At 44.9% G+C, this 18,316-nt stretch overlaps 1 protein-coding gene across 2 annotated transcripts in view; it reads right to left on the bottom strand.

Moving 5' to 3' along the window:
* Positions 1-17,947, bottom strand: part of tbc1d22b (TBC1 domain family, member 22B) — a 43,076-nt gene extending 25,129 nt beyond the window's left edge. The window contains exons 1-7 of one of the 2 annotated variants that reach the window (XM_031565879.2): positions 17,550-17,947; positions 14,373-14,429; positions 13,545-13,894; positions 12,089-12,256; positions 7,970-8,040; positions 4,647-4,775; positions 1,365-1,430 (exon numbers count right to left, since the gene is read on the bottom strand). In XM_031565879.2, coding sequence (XP_031421739.1) covers positions 1,365-1,430; positions 4,647-4,775; positions 7,970-8,040; positions 12,089-12,256; positions 13,545-13,894; positions 14,373-14,429; positions 17,550-17,605 — 897 coding nt within the window. In that variant the 5' untranslated portion in view covers positions 17,606-17,947. The remainder of the gene's footprint in view (positions 1-1,364; positions 1,431-4,646; positions 4,776-7,969; positions 8,041-12,088; positions 12,257-13,544; positions 13,895-14,372; positions 14,430-17,549) is intronic. The other variant, XM_012815701.3, reaches the window with a different exon arrangement.
* Between the last annotated feature and the right edge of the window lie 369 nt (positions 17,948-18,316).

Below are 18,316 nucleotides of genomic sequence, written 5' to 3'. Positions count from 1 at the left end.
ACATAAACTATACCCATGTGTGCCTCAGATAAAAAAATGATGTGGTATACGAGCCTTTGACCTTTTCTTTAGTGGTTTTCACGAGTTGTTTCTAGTGAGTCTGCATTTGTAAATCATGTTTTGTCCTGTATATCCTCTTTCCTTAAACTTTAACAATGGGGTTAAGAACAATAAGATGAGGGTTATGGGAACACAATTTACTCATGGAAACATGATTTACAGATGATCAAGAGGACATGGTTACCGTGCAGGGATGTACACCCACCAGAGATTGCTAAGCATTTGTCTGACTGTCCCGCCTTCTAACATGGAACAGTGCCAACATTTCCACCAGAGGGTGGGGGTGTCTGGTTACACTACTTTAGATATTTTAAACATATATTGAAATGGGACTGGACTGGACTGGACTGGACTGAATTGAATTGAATTGCTAATTTGGGAATCTGAATCAAATTGAATCGGGGCATCTGTCCCAATACCCAGCCCTATCAGAGACAGAGTGTTGCTAGTGCCTTTCAAAACAGGCAGGGGCAACATTGACACTTACTAAAATCTCTGGCCTTAATATCTTCATATCAGTCGTAGTGCATGAACAGCCACATTCACTAGTTTGACAGGAATTTTTCCAATGTATTATACAGCACAGATCAAGCTTAAAAATTTGTCAAGGAAAGGGCCGACTGGTGTTTGACCTCGTGACCTTGGCAGTCCGTAGCCCCGCTAGCAGTGTGCAGGAGCTAATGCTGCAGTCGTGACCTTGAGAAATCATTCGAAGAAAGGGAGAAGCTCACAAACAGAAAGTGAGAGCTGCCATGCCACGGATGATGAAGTCAAATCTACCCAGGAGACGTGGCAGAGATCGAGGCTGAGGATTAGCATGCAGAGGTGGTGTGAAGGAGGAGAGCAAAAACAGAAGAGGATGAGGAGGAGGAGGAGGAGGAGAAGAGAGGAAATAAGAGAAGAGAGAGAAGAAAGGAGGACAAGTTACCAAAGTATGAAGGTGAGGAGGAAAACAGGGAGCAGGTTGAGGAAAATTGAAGAGATGAGCGGAGGTGGAGAAAAAGATGAGAAGGCAGATGGAGGAGGAAGGACAGGACAAAAAGAATGAAAAGGAGACAGGTGTGACTCAAGGTGGAGAGGAGGAGAGTGTGTAGCGGAGGGGAGGAGAGGACAAAAAGGGCAGGCTAGAGGGGGGGGGGGGGAAAACGGGGTAGAGAAGACATGCTGCATAGAGGACAGATTAGGCTAAGAGGCAGTGCATAGAAAGAAAGGAGAGAAACGGTGGATGAAAAGAAGAGGAGAAAGAGAGAAAAAGGTGGAGGGGGCAGGAACAGTGGCCTGGGCATGGCCAGACGGACACTCACCTCTTGCACCAGGGCCTGCTGGAAGAGCGGGATTAGTGGGTTTGTCCTTGGAATATCGATGTGGATCTGGAAAAGAGGCAGCAGCGGCACAAACACACCATTACCTTTCGCCCACAAATCCCAAACAGATATGTTTCCTGGCAAACCTTAAGGGCCGCTGATCAATACAAAAACCATGAGCATAGAATTGAGTTATGAACCTTTACGCTTACAGGTAATGCGAGAGATCCATCAAAGACTGAACCAGTCTTTATTGATCCCCTGTTTTCATAACAAGCCATACATGAACCACGGCTTCCTCATAAAAATAGCCATTCCATACAGTCAGGCTGAAACAACCGAGGCCGTGCTCATTTAGCCCCTCATTCCCTACCTTGTCCTTTCTCTCTCTCTCTCTCTCTCTCTCTCTCTCTCTCTGTCTGTCGTTTATTAGCTCTCTCTCTCGCTCATTCCTCAATCACATTTCTTTTTATGATCTCAATTATCTTCCTCCCTTCTGCTCCCTCTCTCATCACCATTTTCAGTCTCCGGTCCCTCTTCCTCTCTCTTCATTTCCCCAGAGCAAGGTTGACGGGCACGGTAGATGCAGTGCAGCTTGTAGTCTGCTGTTTGTGTGCAGTGGCGTCTGGAGGTTGGAGGGGGACTGGGGGGGCTGCGATGGTGCCCTTTGCAGGCCCAGATCACATTAGAGGGGCATTAGAGTGCTGCTCCAGACTGGCGGGGGCCAGTTCTGTGCCTGACCAGGGCTGTTCTGCCCTCACAGAAATACGGGCTCATATCCGTCAGGAGTGGAGAAGGGGGGGGGGAATCATCTCAAAGGAGGCAAGGGGGGGGGGGGGTGAAGTTGGGGGCAACAGGAAACAGATCGGTGAGGAAACAGCAAAGAGCTATCGAGGCTCCCTGGTCTTGCGTCATTAACTGGAGTTTCACAGCCTGTAAGCGTATCGATCGCAGCCAGGCTCATTTATAACACAATGAGAGGAGAAGAGGACGGGGAAAGAAAATGGAGAGGACGTTTCACTTTATTGGGGCTTTCTCAATCAGTGTCAGTTAGATTCACGCTTCAGCTAATGCGCTTCGCTTCCACCAAAGTCCTTACACGCAAGTCTCGCCGCTCGGCAGCCATCTTGCCAACACCTCCAAAGCAGCTATTTCGAGAAACAAGATCAGGATCCTATCTAAACTAATGAGAAGAGATGCGCAACTCCAGATTGGATGGTCAAACAGACATTTAAAGAACATCACGTGAATCCACATTTAAATCTGACAAACGGTATGAATACATTTTTTTCCCAACCACTCCATTAATGCTAAAAAAAAAGACTTTATTCTTTTTGTTGACCTGCCGACTGCGTATGCACCAAATTTTGTGGTGCAGCTATTGCTATGGTAACGGTGGAAATAAACCGAACGTTTAGGTGTGGCGTCGGTTATGCCGTTTTGCAACAACGTGATTGGCTCTGTATAATACAGGGCAGCACTTACAGTTAGAAATCCGCCATATTCAGCATCACGGATTCCCCCCTTGATTTCCCATTAATCTTTCCGTCAGTGATTTGTCTTCTCCCTTTCTTCTGCTTTCCTATGTTGCTACCCAGTATGGGGTCTCGGACAGAGAATGAAGCCCCACATAACCCTGTACAAGGGAGGTGTTGCCCTCTTCCTTTCCCAAAAAATCATGTGAACAAGCTCCCCATCCTTCACATGCCCTAAATATTTCAAAGTTTGCAGGATGCCAACCCACCCTCACACACTCACACACACAGACACTCACACACTCTCACACACCATCACACACACACTCAGACACACACACACAAAGAAAAAACAGTATTCTGACAAAAGGAGATGAATAATTAAACATCCCCTGTTTTAAAGGAAAGAAAAAGAGAGCAGTCAAAATGTCAACAAGGCTGCAAGCTCTCCCGCTGCGGATGTGAACTGTGACCCCCAGGTGGAGTGGTGGCCGCTGCGCTCAGAAGGGCTGCGCTCCGCACTGAATGAGAAAGCAGCTCCGGCGACTCCCCTGGCTGAGGCCGAGCGCTGAGGCAGGAGGGACAGACTCCATTAAAAACTTAAGACTCGACCTCCAAACATGCCAGCGGCATTAGATAGAGAGAGAGAGAGGGAGGGGGAGAGGGAGGGGGGGAGACAAAAAGAGAGAGAGAGGGATGAGAGACAAAAAGAGAGAGAGAGAGAAGGGGGGTGAGAGACAAAAAGAGAGAGAGAGGGATGAGACAAAAAGAGAGAGAGAGAGAGAGAGAAGACAGTGAGAGAATGAGATGAGAGCGAAACAGATGAGTGAGAACACTGGTAGAACAGGAGAGGGGAACAGATGGGAGATAGAAGCTTCTAGAACGTTTTCAGAGGCAGCTAAGACAGTGAGGAGACCATGGCATATGACAGTCTTGTTGGAGCTTTTCCTTCTTCTTTTCATTTGCACTGGTTTGGAAACAGGGCAGGTAATCTTCATTAATTGCTCTTATATAATTATTCAAGCGGACATATCCGTCCAGCTATAATAACTCATCCACTGACAGCACTGAGCAAACTGTCTGCTCCAATCTGTTGCGTAATTATTTCTCTTTCACCGCAAGGATTATCAGCTATGGGTGGGTGTTGGTTCAACTTAAAATACTAGGCCAGCTAATTGTCAAGATTTGAGTGAGAGTGCTTCCAAGCACACACACACACACACACACACACACACACACACACACACACACACACACACACACACACACACACACACACACACACACACACACACACACACACACACACACACACACACACACACACACACACACACACACACACACACGTAGAGCAACTCTAGGGATGTGCGTCACCTGGGTAGAGTGTCTCAGAGTTTGTGTGCGTGTGTGTGTGTGTGTGTGTGTGTCTTACTCTCTGCAGTATGTCAAAGGTGCCTGTCTGTGAGTGGTAGTGCTGCTTGAGGAACCCAGATCTTTCAGGTGTCCCTCCCTATAGGTGTTTATGTTGTGCTTGTACGTGTGTCTTTACTTGTCTATTGGTTTCTCTGTGACATGTGTATGTATATATTTGCCTGTATATCTCTATCTGTCTTTGGTGTATGTTACGTGTAGTTCCAGTGGGCATGTGGGTGTGTTTGTCTGTCTGTCAGTGGTGTGTGGGTGTTTCTTGTATATAATATATATTGAGTATGTATACATATGTTCAGTATGTTCTGTGTGGCTATAGTGTGTGTGTGTGTGTGTGTGTGTGTGTGTGTGTGTGTGTGTGTGTGTGTGTGTGTACCTGTCTGTAGGTGTCTCTGTGGTGCTCGTCTGTGCGAGAGTGGTAGTATTGCTCGATGAAGCCAAAGTACTCGTCCCTCTTCCGTTGAAGCACCTGTTCTCTGCGCTCCATGTTGGCAGGGAGGTAACCCTGGAGACGGGCACAGAAAGGACACAGTTCCACCCCGGATTAGGCCAACATGTTAACACATACACAAACACTCACAAAAAACACACCCAATCACACACTCCCTCGTACAAAACAGATTCCCCCTTCCTCCACACCCTCTTTCCCACACATACACAGATGGATCTGTGTATGTGACTCTCTCTCTCTCTCTCACTCACACACACACACACACACAGTATTTCTGCAACTAGTATCTCCTTCATCCATTACATTTGTATTCATTTTTAAATAATAATAATAATAATAATAATATAGTCACAATAATAAACCTAATCTATGGAAGTGCTGTGCCTTCCGCATACTCCTCGCACCCACTCACCCATGTAAATTATGCCAGACTGTGCCGGCGCTGTTGTCTGCCCAAAAATGCAGCTGGCACATGAGAGAAATCTCTCTCCTGGCATGGACTCATATCGCCCCCCCAAACTCACACACTTGTTTATTTCATAATCTTTTCATTTTGGCCTCCTTCTCTTCACAACAAAAATGTACATGAGCCTGTGTGAAGGTTAAGAAATGTTTCTGGGCACTCGATCCATACAATCCTATGTTTTCAACACCACACGTGTCCAGTCCAAGCTTGCTAATGCTAAATGCTATGGGAACGGTAAGGCATAAAATGATTACTGATCCCCTCAGACAGGCAGATAAGTTGTTAGTGGAATGTCAAGTAAAACTCTTTCACATATCCTACATTAGTGCATCTCTAAACAGGAGGCAGATGGGCTCTGTGTGTCTAAATGTGCCAGTGCTCTGTATATAGATTACCATACTGTGGACACAGGGCTGTAATGTGTTCATTAATTCATTTATTCATTCAGTGTCAGACACCCAGGCTGTGCTAGCTGTGCTACAGAGAGTAACTACAAATCCTCTGTGTGGGTGTGGGATAAACAGATCTATCTGCTGAGTGCTGTACCTCGTGGAATTTTTTAATCTATTTGTCCCAGGAACCTCTCTGATCTGTAGGCCAAATGTTTCAACATGGCCTATACACTATGAGCCTGTCGGGTGTGTCACGCTGAGCCGGCACCACCCACACCTGGTGATACTGACACTGAGGTGTGCTGGTTTAGTCTATCGGTCTGGTCCTACCTCTCTCTCTCTCTCTCTCTCTCTTCTCTCTCTCTCTCTTTCAGTCTTACCTCAGCTCTCATAATCTCCTAGCTCTAATGTCTTTTTCTCTCTGTCTCTCTGTCTCTCTCTTCCTCCCTCTCTCTCTCCCTCCCTCTCTCTCCCCAGCATGCACTGAGGTCAGGCGCCCCTGCCCAAAGCCAACCTGGCGTTTCCATTGGCCTGCTGCTCTGCTGAATCATGTCCTCTGCGACTTCCTGCCCCGCCTGCCCTGTGGCTGCTGTGGAGTCTGATAAGACCCACCCCGGTGCCAGCTCACACCCGCCTATCAACTCTGCCAGCGGCACTTTTAACCCCCAGAAGGTCAGGCTAGATTCAGTAAATTTTTCAATTAAAGTTTTAACACGCTTTTTTTTGTTTTTTTTAGCAACTTTAAACAGTGGTTCAAAAGTTTAGGTACAATAATATGTATTTTGTATGCATGTCATAATTTCTCTCAAATTCATCAAATAATCATACTGTGAAAAATAGTTTTTTACTTGTGCTGGAATTTTTAATTTTCAACTTATCTCCATATTATATTACGTCTTATTGTTCTTGGAATTTAAAAGTTTGGTAACAAAAACAAAACAAAAAAAAACATCAATTTCATATTTCCGTTAACAAACGCACGAGTGGACATCTATTACATCTCTTTTGATGGAAGTCCATATCTTCTACCATGTACTTTCAAATGGCAGGGCTTGCCTCAAAATAAAGGAATTATACTTGGACCTGGGTAGAATTTTGTTTACATTGGGTTTTCTGCTGCATGGTGCATATCTCCTCCCTCAAAGCCACAGGTAATGTTGAAGTCTTTAGTGTGTGAATAGAACAACTAATGGAGGGGTGGGTGTTCAAAAGGCTGCCTCTACCAGTGGCATTCCGCTGTGCACCCCATTGTGCAGGCCACTCACAAGACTTGGGGACCACAGAGAGGTCACCCAGTCGGGTATTCCCAGAGTTCTGAGGGGGCGCATGCACAGGGGAAAATGACTGGCAGTTTCAAGCCCCAAGCCGGTTTCAAGGTTCCCCTCATCAACCCTATATAAGTCCGACCCACCTATAGCCAGTTGTTGGTTAAGAGAAGTTGGAGGAGCATCACCATCGGGATTTGCGTTGGACGGTTCATGATTGTCCTTTTCTATTCACGATAGTTCTAGCCGTGCATCGTTAAGATAAAACCACGGATTCATGGTTCAATGTTCATCCTTTACACGGATCATTGTATCACTGTTCATCATATCATGGTTCAATTCCTGTCAATCTTTTACATGGATAATTCTATCACGGTTCAACAGTCATTTCATGTCCATCCTGCCATTCATGTCTTGAGAGTGTGTGTGTGTGCTAATAAATCCATCATCATTGGGACTTTCCTTGACATCCATCATTGTTCTCACCAGACAAACCTGTGGCGATTGGCACCTATTCAATCAACTAGTGTACATATCCTTTTTGGGATTCAATCACATATCCCCCTATTTTATAGGTGGGAGTTGAAGGTGTCCTACTGGTGCTGTGACAGAGATGAACATACCTGAACATTTAACTTATTTTAGGTACTTTTCAACAAGATTCTAATTTCAGTGTACTAATTGAAAGGAAAAGCCTTTAAGGTTTATGGCTATTTAGGGTTTATGTTTACGTTATTACCACGCTGGTGTGATAATGTGGTGTGAAGATTGGATTCGAAGTTGCAAACGAAATGAATCTAATTTCTCTCTGCTTCGGCAAGAATGCCACGGGCTCGAAGGGGTTAAGGCCATAACACATTTAAGGGGGATGTGGGAGTTGGGGAGGGTGCCTTGGTGACCATGTTTTTGATGGGCATGTGGCTAATAAACTCTGACAAATGGAGCTTTTGGGGAAACAAGTGCATCAACACTGGGCATGTTCCAGATGGTGCCCCCACCTCTGGTATTCCCGAATGGTGGAGTTATTTTAAAGTGGATGTCAGTGAGTTGAAAGGGGCTATTTCCAGCGCCCGGGCTGCTTGGGGCTGAGGGAGCAAAATAGGGCATAGCCGGTGGGGTGCTCACCGATAGCAGCCTCCAGGTGATTGGCCGCACCTCCCGGGGGATCCCCGACCAGCTGTGTGTTCGAAGCTCCTCTGCAGAGGGAATATACACACAGATAAAACATGAGGGGAAATAAACCCACACACACACACACATAAATCCATTTCTACATACATGCCGTCAACCATAAACATCAGGGAAATCTGATAACACACACACACACACACACCCCTGTATGCAGCTGTGCATGAAGCAAACACATGGGAAAAATGAAGTGTGCACGCACGCCCGCTACAGGCACACATTGAAGACACATACATACAGTGGGGAAAATAAGTATTTGAACCCCTGCCGATTTCGCAAGTTTGGCCACTTGCAAAGAAATGTGTGATCTATAATTGTAATGGTAGGTGTATTTTAACAGTGAGAAATAGAATATCAACAAACAAATCCAGAAAACTGCATTTTATAACATTTATGACTTTATTTGTATTTGATGCAGAAAATAAGTATTTGAACCCCCAAGCAAACCGCAAGAATTCTGGCTCCCAATGACCAGTTATGTGCCCAAGAAGCACACAGATTAGTCCTCATTAGGCCTAACAAGGTACACCTGATCTCAACTGGTGACGTGTATAAACGAAACCTGTCCAAAGAATCATACTTCACACCTTCAACCTCACCACCATGGGCAAGACCAAAGAGTTGACCAAGGACGTCAGAGATAAGATTGTAGACCTACACAAGGCTGGAATGGGTTACAAAACCATCGGCAAGCAGCTTGGTGAGAAGCAGACAACTATTGGTGCGATTATTCGTAAATGGAAGCAACACCAAACAACTGTCCCTCGCTCTAGGTCTGGGGCTCCATGCAAGATATCCCCTCGTGCGGTATCGGTGATCATCAGAAAGGTGCAGAATAACCCCAGAACTATACAGGGGGAGCTTGTGAATGATCTCAAGGCAGCTGGGACCACAGTCACCAAGAAAACCATTGGCAACACACTACGCCGTAATGGTTTGAAGTACTGCAGAACTCGCAAGGTCCCCCTGCTCAAGGAAGCACATGTACAGGGCCGTCTAAAGTTTGCCAATGAACACTTGAATGATTCTAAGGAGGATTGGGAGACAGGATGTGGTCAGATGAGACCAAAATCAAGCTCTTTGGCATCAACTCGACTTGCCGCGTTTGGAGGGGGAAGAATGCTGAACATGACACCATCCCCACCGTCAAGCATGGCAGTGGAAACATTATGCTTTGGGGCTGTTTCTCTGCCAAGGGTACAGGACGACTCCACTGCATCGAGGGGACTATGGATGGGGCCATGTAATGTGGAATATTGGGCTTGAACCTCATTCCCTCATTCCCTCCCATTGAAAACGTAACCTTAAGGATTTGGAGAGGATCTGCAAAGAGGAGTGGACCAAATTCCCTCCTGAGATGTGTGTAAACCTGGTGACCAACTACAAGAAAAGTCTGACGCCTGTGCTTGCCAACAAGGGTTATTCCACCAAGTACTAAGTCATGTTTTGCTAGGGGTTCAAATACTTATTTTCTGCATCAAATGCAAATTAAGTCATACATGTTATAAAATGCAGTTTTCTGGATTTTTTTGTTGATATTCTGTTTCTCACTGTTAAAATACACCTACTATTACAATTATAGATCACACATTTCTTTGCAAGTGGCCAAACTTGCGAAATCGGCAGAGGTTCAAATACTTATTTTTCCCACTGTACATAAATACACCCACACACATATGGGTGAAAACCCAAGAGAAATAGAGAGCACACACACAACCTCCTCAGGCCCAGCCCACCACACGTGTCACCTAAGCACACACACACATACATTCTTCTTCAGTAGTGCAAACAACAAATGTGGTCTATATGGATACACATCATATCTATCAAGCTGTTCCAATCTAACCTGTCACTGTTCTTCCCCTCTGCCAAGTAAACACAGATATGATGACTTGGCCGTGTTCTACACACTACATTGTCCAACTACAAACACACGACCCATCATGTGGGCCGTAGCCATTGGAGGCATCAGACTAGTGATTCCCCACTCTAACAGCATTTATGATTCTTTAGCTCCCCCACATGGTCTACAGAGCACATCAAATGTTACACACAATACACAACCCAGGCTTTCTGTGTGTGTGTGTGTGTGTGTGTGTGTGTGTGTATTTTTACGTGTGTGTGTGTGTGTATATGCCTGCCCATGTGGGCATTCACGTGTGTGTCAGAGTGCCTAGGCATGCATTTACGTGTGTACGCACTCACGCACATATTGTGTATGTGTGTGCGTTTTCAATTATCCCCCAATTTCAAACATTCATTTCCTAAGGTTTCTCTGGCAGGCAGCGGTGGATGGCACAGAGGTACCTGATGAAAGCGTTTGATTACACCCAGCGTGGACGCGTAATTGCCACGGCCCCCACACGATATCTACAGAGATTATTATCCATTAAGATCGGGCCCGGGGATATGCGGGCCAGTCGATGACTTTCATTACGTCCCCGCTCATATCAAGATGGGGGCTGATAGGGAACATCCCGCACCCAGCACGCTGCAGTCGACTGCGCCACTTACGTGGGTTTAAAGCTGTTAAAATGAAGCTTTTTTAATATTCTCTTTTCCTTTTTTGAAAGAGCCTGTTTCTGTGTTATTGTGTGTGTGTGTGTGGGTGGGTGTGTGTGGGGATAGTAGTGGTTCCATTCTGTACATTCTGCATTCAAACGACGACCTACATGGCACTGATTCACTTGACTAGACCACGCAGTCTGCCGACGGCATCTGTTCTGTCACTCACGGAAGGGAGTTTGTGTCCGATGACAAAACCTAAAAGCCGCACGCCTCGATCTCAATTCCAACTCGAGTAGGAGCTTTTTTGTTGGTGTGACCATTACAGCTGCCATGCTTTGTTGAACAAATGCGTGTGAAGAAAAGGGAAGGAACAAAAAAAAAAAAAAAAAAAAAATCACACACAAAACTTGTTCTGGCGGCTGACAAGCTCGTAGGTGTGCGCGAAAGCGCCTCGTCAGAATCCGTCTCTGGAAGCCCAGAGAACAGAAGGTGCCCTCAGCATGAGACTGGAAGAGTGTGTGGGGAGAACACACAGAGAGAGAGAGAGAGAGAGAGAGACAGAGAGAGACACAGAGAGAGAGAGAGAGTGAGTGAGTGACTCAGACAGACAGGCAGAAAGCGACAGATACAGAGAGATAACACATCATACAGAAAGAAAGAAAGACAGCCAGCCAGAGAGAGGGAGCGAGAGTGAGAGAAGGAGCGGAAGTGAAAGGGGGGGGGAGAGACAGAGAGAGAGCTGTCAGTTAGATCCCAGCCAGTACTGTGAAAGTGATGAGGGAGGCGGAGAGAGATGAGTGCGACAGAGAGCCAAAGTGCAAAGTGGGAACAACACTGCCAGATTCACTTCAGAGAGAGGAAGAGGAGCAGAGGGGTGCTGAGGGAGGACACACAGAAACCGGGGGGGGGGGGGGGGGGCTGAGTGTGAATGAGAGGGGTAAAGAGATTCCAAAAGGAATGGGGGATAACACTTGACAGTGGGCCTTCTTGGTGCCTCTGCCCTGTCTAGCACTGGGAGGATTCTGGGGCCTGGGCCTGGGCAGAGAGTATGTGAGTGTAGAGAGAGACGGGGGGGGGGGGGGGGGATGAGAGACACAGAGAGAGAAACAGGCAGAAACAGAAAAACAGAGCTAACAAAAATAACAGAGGGACTGAAAAAAGCAGGAGCGAAAGACAGCCATGGAAAAGGGGAAGGAAACGAGAAAGATATCGTGACAGATATACAGAGACTGAGAGAAAGAGAGAGAGAGAGAGAGAGAGAGAGAGAGAGAGAGAGAGAGAGAGAGAGAGAGAGAGAGAGAGATTGTAAGAGACAGAAACATTGATAGATAGAGAACAGGGTATTTCCAGCACAGTCACCTGTGTCTAGAGAGTGGGCTTGTGTGTGGTTATGCTAAGACCACTTCTGCAGGTTAAAGCTATTAGCTAACAGGTATACAATGTATTGGCATGCTCAGTGTTCACATACGCTTACATACACACTTACACACATGTAGAGAGATACAGGGAAGTGTGAGGGAGAGTGTTCCCTGCTAACAGGTAACCCACCTAGGTCGGTGTTGGGGCTGGCCAGAAGTTGCCGGAACTTATCCAGACGGGTCTTCTCCCGTATGGTCATGGGCGGCGCACCAGAGGAGTTCTGGTCAGAGATGCGTGCCACCAGAGGGACTATGGGCCGTACCGGCAGAGACTGCTGCTTCTGCAGGCTGGAGCGAACTAAGAGATGCGGGTGGGCAATAGGAGAAGAGACAGGGGATGTGAGACAAACACACACACAAACAAACACACAAACACAAACACACACACACTCGTTCAGAAGTTTCGTGCAGCCGTCCTGCTGCATTGCATACTGACGAAATCTAGAAAAAGCAAGAGGCTACAAAAAGTATCGGGTGTGGACAGATCATGAATTCATCAGCTAGCCCTGTGGGCTAGTGAGCCCACCTCCGCGCCCGAGTAGTCAGGTCGCTCAGAGTCTCTGTGCAGTTTATGGCCAACATAAACTTTATGAGTAAGAGGCTCTGCCTAGGGGACAGGCCCATAACAGGGCTGGATAAATCATACATTCATAAGCTAGTCTAACCCCCCTACGGCCAGAGGGATGCTCCTGTGTCCTTGTTCACCTCCCAGCTTGAGGCTGGTTGCAACAGCTGAACGGCGCGCTCATGAGTATGATTGTACTGACCTCAAATCTGTACCGTTCTGATTTATGCAACGTTCATCCACAAGGTAGCTGATTAAAAACACCTGCCATACTTGATAGTCTGCTTTGCCAGGCTAGTGGTCTGGCCACCATTGAAATCACTCTTGCGTACTTAACACAACATAATTCTCAACCATGATATTATAGTTAAGGCAGGGTGGCCGGGTCAAATGGTTTAAACACATTTACATTTACTCAGGAATAATAGCACCTGGTGGTGGCAGTTTCTGCAGTGCCTTTCAGTAGATTTTCACTACTTAGATTTATCACAGCTATATTTCACCAAATCATTTTTGATTGATTTGTTCCGTCTTCATTTTTGATTTGTTGCAATCTTTGATATGGTCATGTGTAGTGGACTGAGATATTGATAAGCATGAGATGAATGTCTAAGAACTCTGACCCAAACAGTAAAAACATGTTTGCTGAGGTGACTAATAAATCCTAGCCAAACATGAAATGAGAGCATAAAGAAGAAACCGTCTGTGTAAGCCTCATCACCAGGCAGACTAGACCAAACACTGTAAAGGGAGTAAAACAGACAGTTAACCCGGCAACTCATTGGTCGGCGACTTGGATCATAAAAAGGGGCATTTTCGATCAACTCTGAAAGACATGAAGACACCAAACCCCATGGCTAACACATCGTAAAACACCATAATAATGTGATTTTAAGATGGATAAGTTTAGAGTGTGTTATATTCGGAGTGTAGTTTGTGCCCTCTGCAGGTTAACCATGGAATTGCGTTTCAGTGCAGAGGCTAAAAACCAAAGAGGGCATGGTGGGATAGCCTTGCATACCTGAAGAGGTGTTTAGCTGGGCCTCACTATTGGACCTCACCACCCTCCCATTGGTCGACCTGTCGTCACTCATCTGTTGGTCATGACACGGCTCGCTCCTGAGTGGCCCCAGCGTATCTGAGGGGTGGGACTCAGAGTCACTGTCAGGTTGGGTGGGGAGAAAGGTGGGGACTGTGGGTCGAGAGTGGGGCACGGGGGCAGGAGGTGCAGCGCCCATGAGGAGGTCTTCATCCTCCTCGTCATCGATATCCCAGGCGTCGTTGGTGCTCCGTGCAAACTCGAGGAAGCTTGAGGCCTTCTTGGATTTGACATTCTGAGTGCTGTTCGACTTTGGAGTGTCTTTGAGAAACCTGTGGTGACAGACCAAATCACAAAGTCATAAATGAGAGGGAGAAAATGACAGCCGGACAATCGCCGATGCCGACAGAAGCCAAATTAAATCTCTTTCACCGAGGAGAAAATTGGTTCACGAGACAAGAAAATCACAGTGGGAGCAATACCAAAACAAAACAAAACAAAAAAAGAGATACATTTCAAGCATGAAAGCAATTCACCTTGTTTACAAAAAAAACACACTCACAGTCCAAATGATGAACAAGGCGGTGAAGAGACTTTGACAAAAATACTAATTAAAAACACACACACATTGACTTTATCCACATGATGCATCCGATACAAGCATAAGTACTTTGCCAGCGTAACACAAACTTTGTAAGTAAGGATAAAGTAGAGCAAAATGATTGGACAGAGAGTTAAAAATGAGAAAAACAGGGATGGGGACAGTGAGAGGTGAGGTCTTCATGCAGTCCAATCCCAGGCAGCACTTACGCTCGGGGGATCCGCGGATCCAAAGGAGGGTGCTGAGCGCCATATACAGGCTGTAGACTGACAGACAGAAAAAGAGATAAGGAGAGGTGAGAGGAAAGAAGTGCGTGATGGGGGGGGGTGCAGAGAGAATGTAACAGTGCGTGTGTGTGTGAGTGTGTGTGTGTGACAGAGATAGTGCGTGTCAAACAGAGGGAGAGGGAGAAAGAACAGAAAACTGGTGTACTCAGTGTTAGGAAAGCAACAGGAGGTCCACACCCAAAAGGTACCTACAGAAGCACTTTCCCTTGTCTAGCAGTCTGTTCAAGGGCTGGGTTCAAAAACGTACAAAACTTCAGAATGGTACTGTCACACAAATTAGGAAAAGGGTTGAACACTTGATTAGACAGAGAGAAGACAGTCTGTTGTCCTGATGATAACAGACTGCTATTTTTATTCAGCAAGAAGGCCTACAGATCACTGGGCATTTTTGTTTTGGAGTTGTTTGTACAATTTAACCATGTTAAAATGTGCGACTAATTGTTATTTTAGACCACTGAATGTGTTACTGGTACAAAGAAAATACGTATGCTACGTCTTAAGCGCATAGCCTGGTCCATCCTATTGCAGAAGGTGCCATAAGGCTAACACGCACGGTCAGAATAAAGACTCCCACCTTGCAACCCTATCTAAATTCAAAACGCCAAGTGAATTGATGGTAAAGCATTCTGACTATATTTTTCACATGCCCATACCAACACACACAATAATGATTTAATTTAGTCTAATTTGATTCCATTTTATCAACACCAATCAACACTGGACTAATTGTTCATTAGTGATTTAACCAAACACTTTGTCACAGAAGTGCTCTACACAACTAAGCCAAAAACTAAAGTTAACCAAATCCTGGATGTTAAGTGTATTTGGTTCATCTAATACCGAAATGATGACAAAAGAAAAATAGGGTGTGCACAACTGTGCCCCACCCCTGCCCCATCACACCAGACCAGCTGAGCCAGATTAAAGGAGATGACATCATCATCATCATCATCTCATGTTACACAGCCACACCCTTGCATCACCGTCACAACACAGTCTTACACAACCCAGAATCCATTTGGAAAAAAAAATACAAAATTAAGCCACAATTAAGTCCTTGGCTATCTTATTGAGTCTATCGTATGTGTTTTAATTCAAGGGAGATTCTAGGGGTGTGGAAAAAAAGAGCTTGACCATCAGAAGTTGTGGGAATCTGAAACAAAAGACTTAACTGATAATTGTACTTATCCAGTATCCACAACAGGTGTCCCACCATTTTTGTAAATTCAAGTCCTTTTAAACTGATTTGGCATTTTGTTCAAGGTCACACAACATTATTTACCTTGGCAACTCTGTTATCGCGCACTTGAGGTGTTTAAACTACACAACGCAAACATCCATCCAGACCTTCTTAATGTCTTGATACGAGATGATCCAGCGCCGTGGCAGTTTGAGAAAGTTACCACAGACTGAGGTCTTTTATTCAGATTTTTGTGTAAGATCCTACAGACAATTCAAGCACTCTCCAGGGCTTCTGTTAATTTCACTGCCTTTCAAGTCCTTGAAATTTGTTCATCTCTAATTCAAGTAGGCTACATTCCATAGTTCCCAAAGCATGTGGGAACCCTGGTCTGATTGTTATTCTTCCAAAACAGTGGATTGGTATTATTAAAGATTGTTATTCTTTCAACAGTGTTGAGAGGCCTTGGGATGGGCTCAGGCTGGTTCCACTATAAAGCACTTCAGTGGTCAGTATAATGGATGAACAATATCAAAGGCTTCTTTATTTAATAGGCTATCAAAGAACTATCTGGACAGGTTAAATTATTGTACCACAATTACAGCATTACACATGTAGGAGAATGACAAGAAAAAAGGAACTAGACACAAACTGACAGAGCGTTGTACAATATTTCAACAAAGTACAATATTGCACAAATAGTTCAACAATAATGTACGATCAAAGCATAAATAACTACAAAACTGAATGTAAACACAAAGAAAGATTACAATGCAACTTCATGAGCCGGTTTCTTTCATGTTGGGGGACAACAATCACGTAGGGCCTAGGGCATTAAACAGGTTTCAGAGTAACAGTCTGAAAAAAAGGCATTCATTCTAACCAAAAATACAAGTAACCCAATTTAGATAGGTTTCATGTCCACACTGGGGAGACAGGAGGCCATGGCCAGTTGCCTGATCTGTGCATTGTGACTTAGCTCTGTTGTTTCCTGTTTATATTACAAACTAAGCACTACAACATGAATGGTGCTGCCCACAAAGCAAAATGTGCAGATATCTATACCCTTGATTCAATTTTCATGATATCCTAGAAAGGCTACAGGCTATGTGTAAAGTGGTCGATTCACATTCCCAAAGTTGGTACAACTGGTCTGGCTTTGGGTTCGCAGTGGATTGCGAAATCACCCAATCATTCAAAACCACACATCTTGCTTTGTCATTCAAAAGTGCTTCATCATTGTGGTCACGTTTCAAAAGTTAGCGACATTGCGAAAGAAAAGCAAAATTCTTCAATGACAAGATTGCCCGTGTTGTGATAACCTAGCTTCCGTCATGCATCTAGGCAATGACATTTAGCTTATGCTGCCATTGTTTGGAACGGAACCATTTAGTTCCAAGAATACAAAGAGCACATTTGGCGGTGTAGGAAAGAAAACTTTCCCCAAAAATCTGTCTTGTGACGCTATCTTATTATGTTATAACCGATTTTTCACAGAGAGGGGGGAAGTAAAGACATCCCAGACCTCGGTAAGGTGAACTGACCTCAAGTGACAGACTGTCTGACGCTTGAGTCACTGATATCGACCTGTTAACATATGGTCATCACATCCTCATTATCATAGAAGGCCATAGACCACAACTAAGAACTACAATGTCACCAAATAACTCCCTGACATTGTACATGTTTGACCCTATCTTGTGACACTGGTGAAAACAAAACATAAAGACACAAGGTAAAAAAGTATTCCAATTAGCAATGGTATAGCTGAAATGCTAGCAACTACACTGCTATCATTTTGTAACTAGCAGAGATAGCATGGGTTGCACACAACGGAAGAAGTTAGGGACTAATAAGATTGGGTTTGCCCACTATATGAATGTTCAAGTGGTACATTTCATGAAAAGATTAGTACCCACCTCCCCGGCACCTTCGTGTTTCGCTTCCAAAAATGTATTCTGCTGTCGGTAGCCATACCGAAAATACTGTCTCCCCCTTCAGTGTGACACAAGACTCGGGACAACGTCGATGGTTAGCATTGGAAAACCAACTAAATGTATTACTATCGATAACATAGGGCAACTTTGTCCTTAACGTTTACAAATGTCTGAAATTTTATGTGATAAAGTATGCGATAATATTTACTCAGAGCCTTAGAAGCGCATAAAATAGTGAACAGGAGGTCGCCATCTTGAACATCAGAAACCGGGATATGTGATTGGTGGAAATCCTTAACAGGTGCAAAGAATGGAGCCAATGGGAGACCATATGTGAAGGCCAAGGGCAGAACCGTTGTTTTTTCTTTGAAGTTGACATCATAACGTCCACAGGTGTTTGTATCAGGCAGCAAACGTTGTATCTGTTGACAGTACAATGGCAAATTGATAAAATGTTGCCTTTTGCCAGGCTTGGAAAATCCTGCGCGACAACGTTTTGAGCACGTGGCCTACTGAAACTTATCTAAAATGTCAAAGAAAAAACTTTATGTAGTTTGTAGGTGTAATTTCATCTCACACCTCGCAGTCTTGTCAAAGGCGGGTCCTCAAATCATAATAATTTGTATAGTACTACCAACAAGACCCCAGGATATATCAGTTTCTACATGAAATTATATACATTAATTGTATTACTTATTATGATTTTACTGTATTTGGAGGAAGTAGGCTACTAACGTGGGTTTTGGGAC

This window comes from Clupea harengus, chromosome 4, assembly GCF_900700415.2.
Source record: "Clupea harengus chromosome 4, Ch_v2.0.2, whole genome shotgun sequence".
Lineage (NCBI taxonomy): Eukaryota > Metazoa > Chordata > Actinopteri > Clupeiformes > Clupeidae > Clupea > Clupea harengus.
The sequence above is the reverse complement of the archived record's forward strand: the minus strand, read 5'-3'. Positions and strand labels throughout refer to the sequence as shown.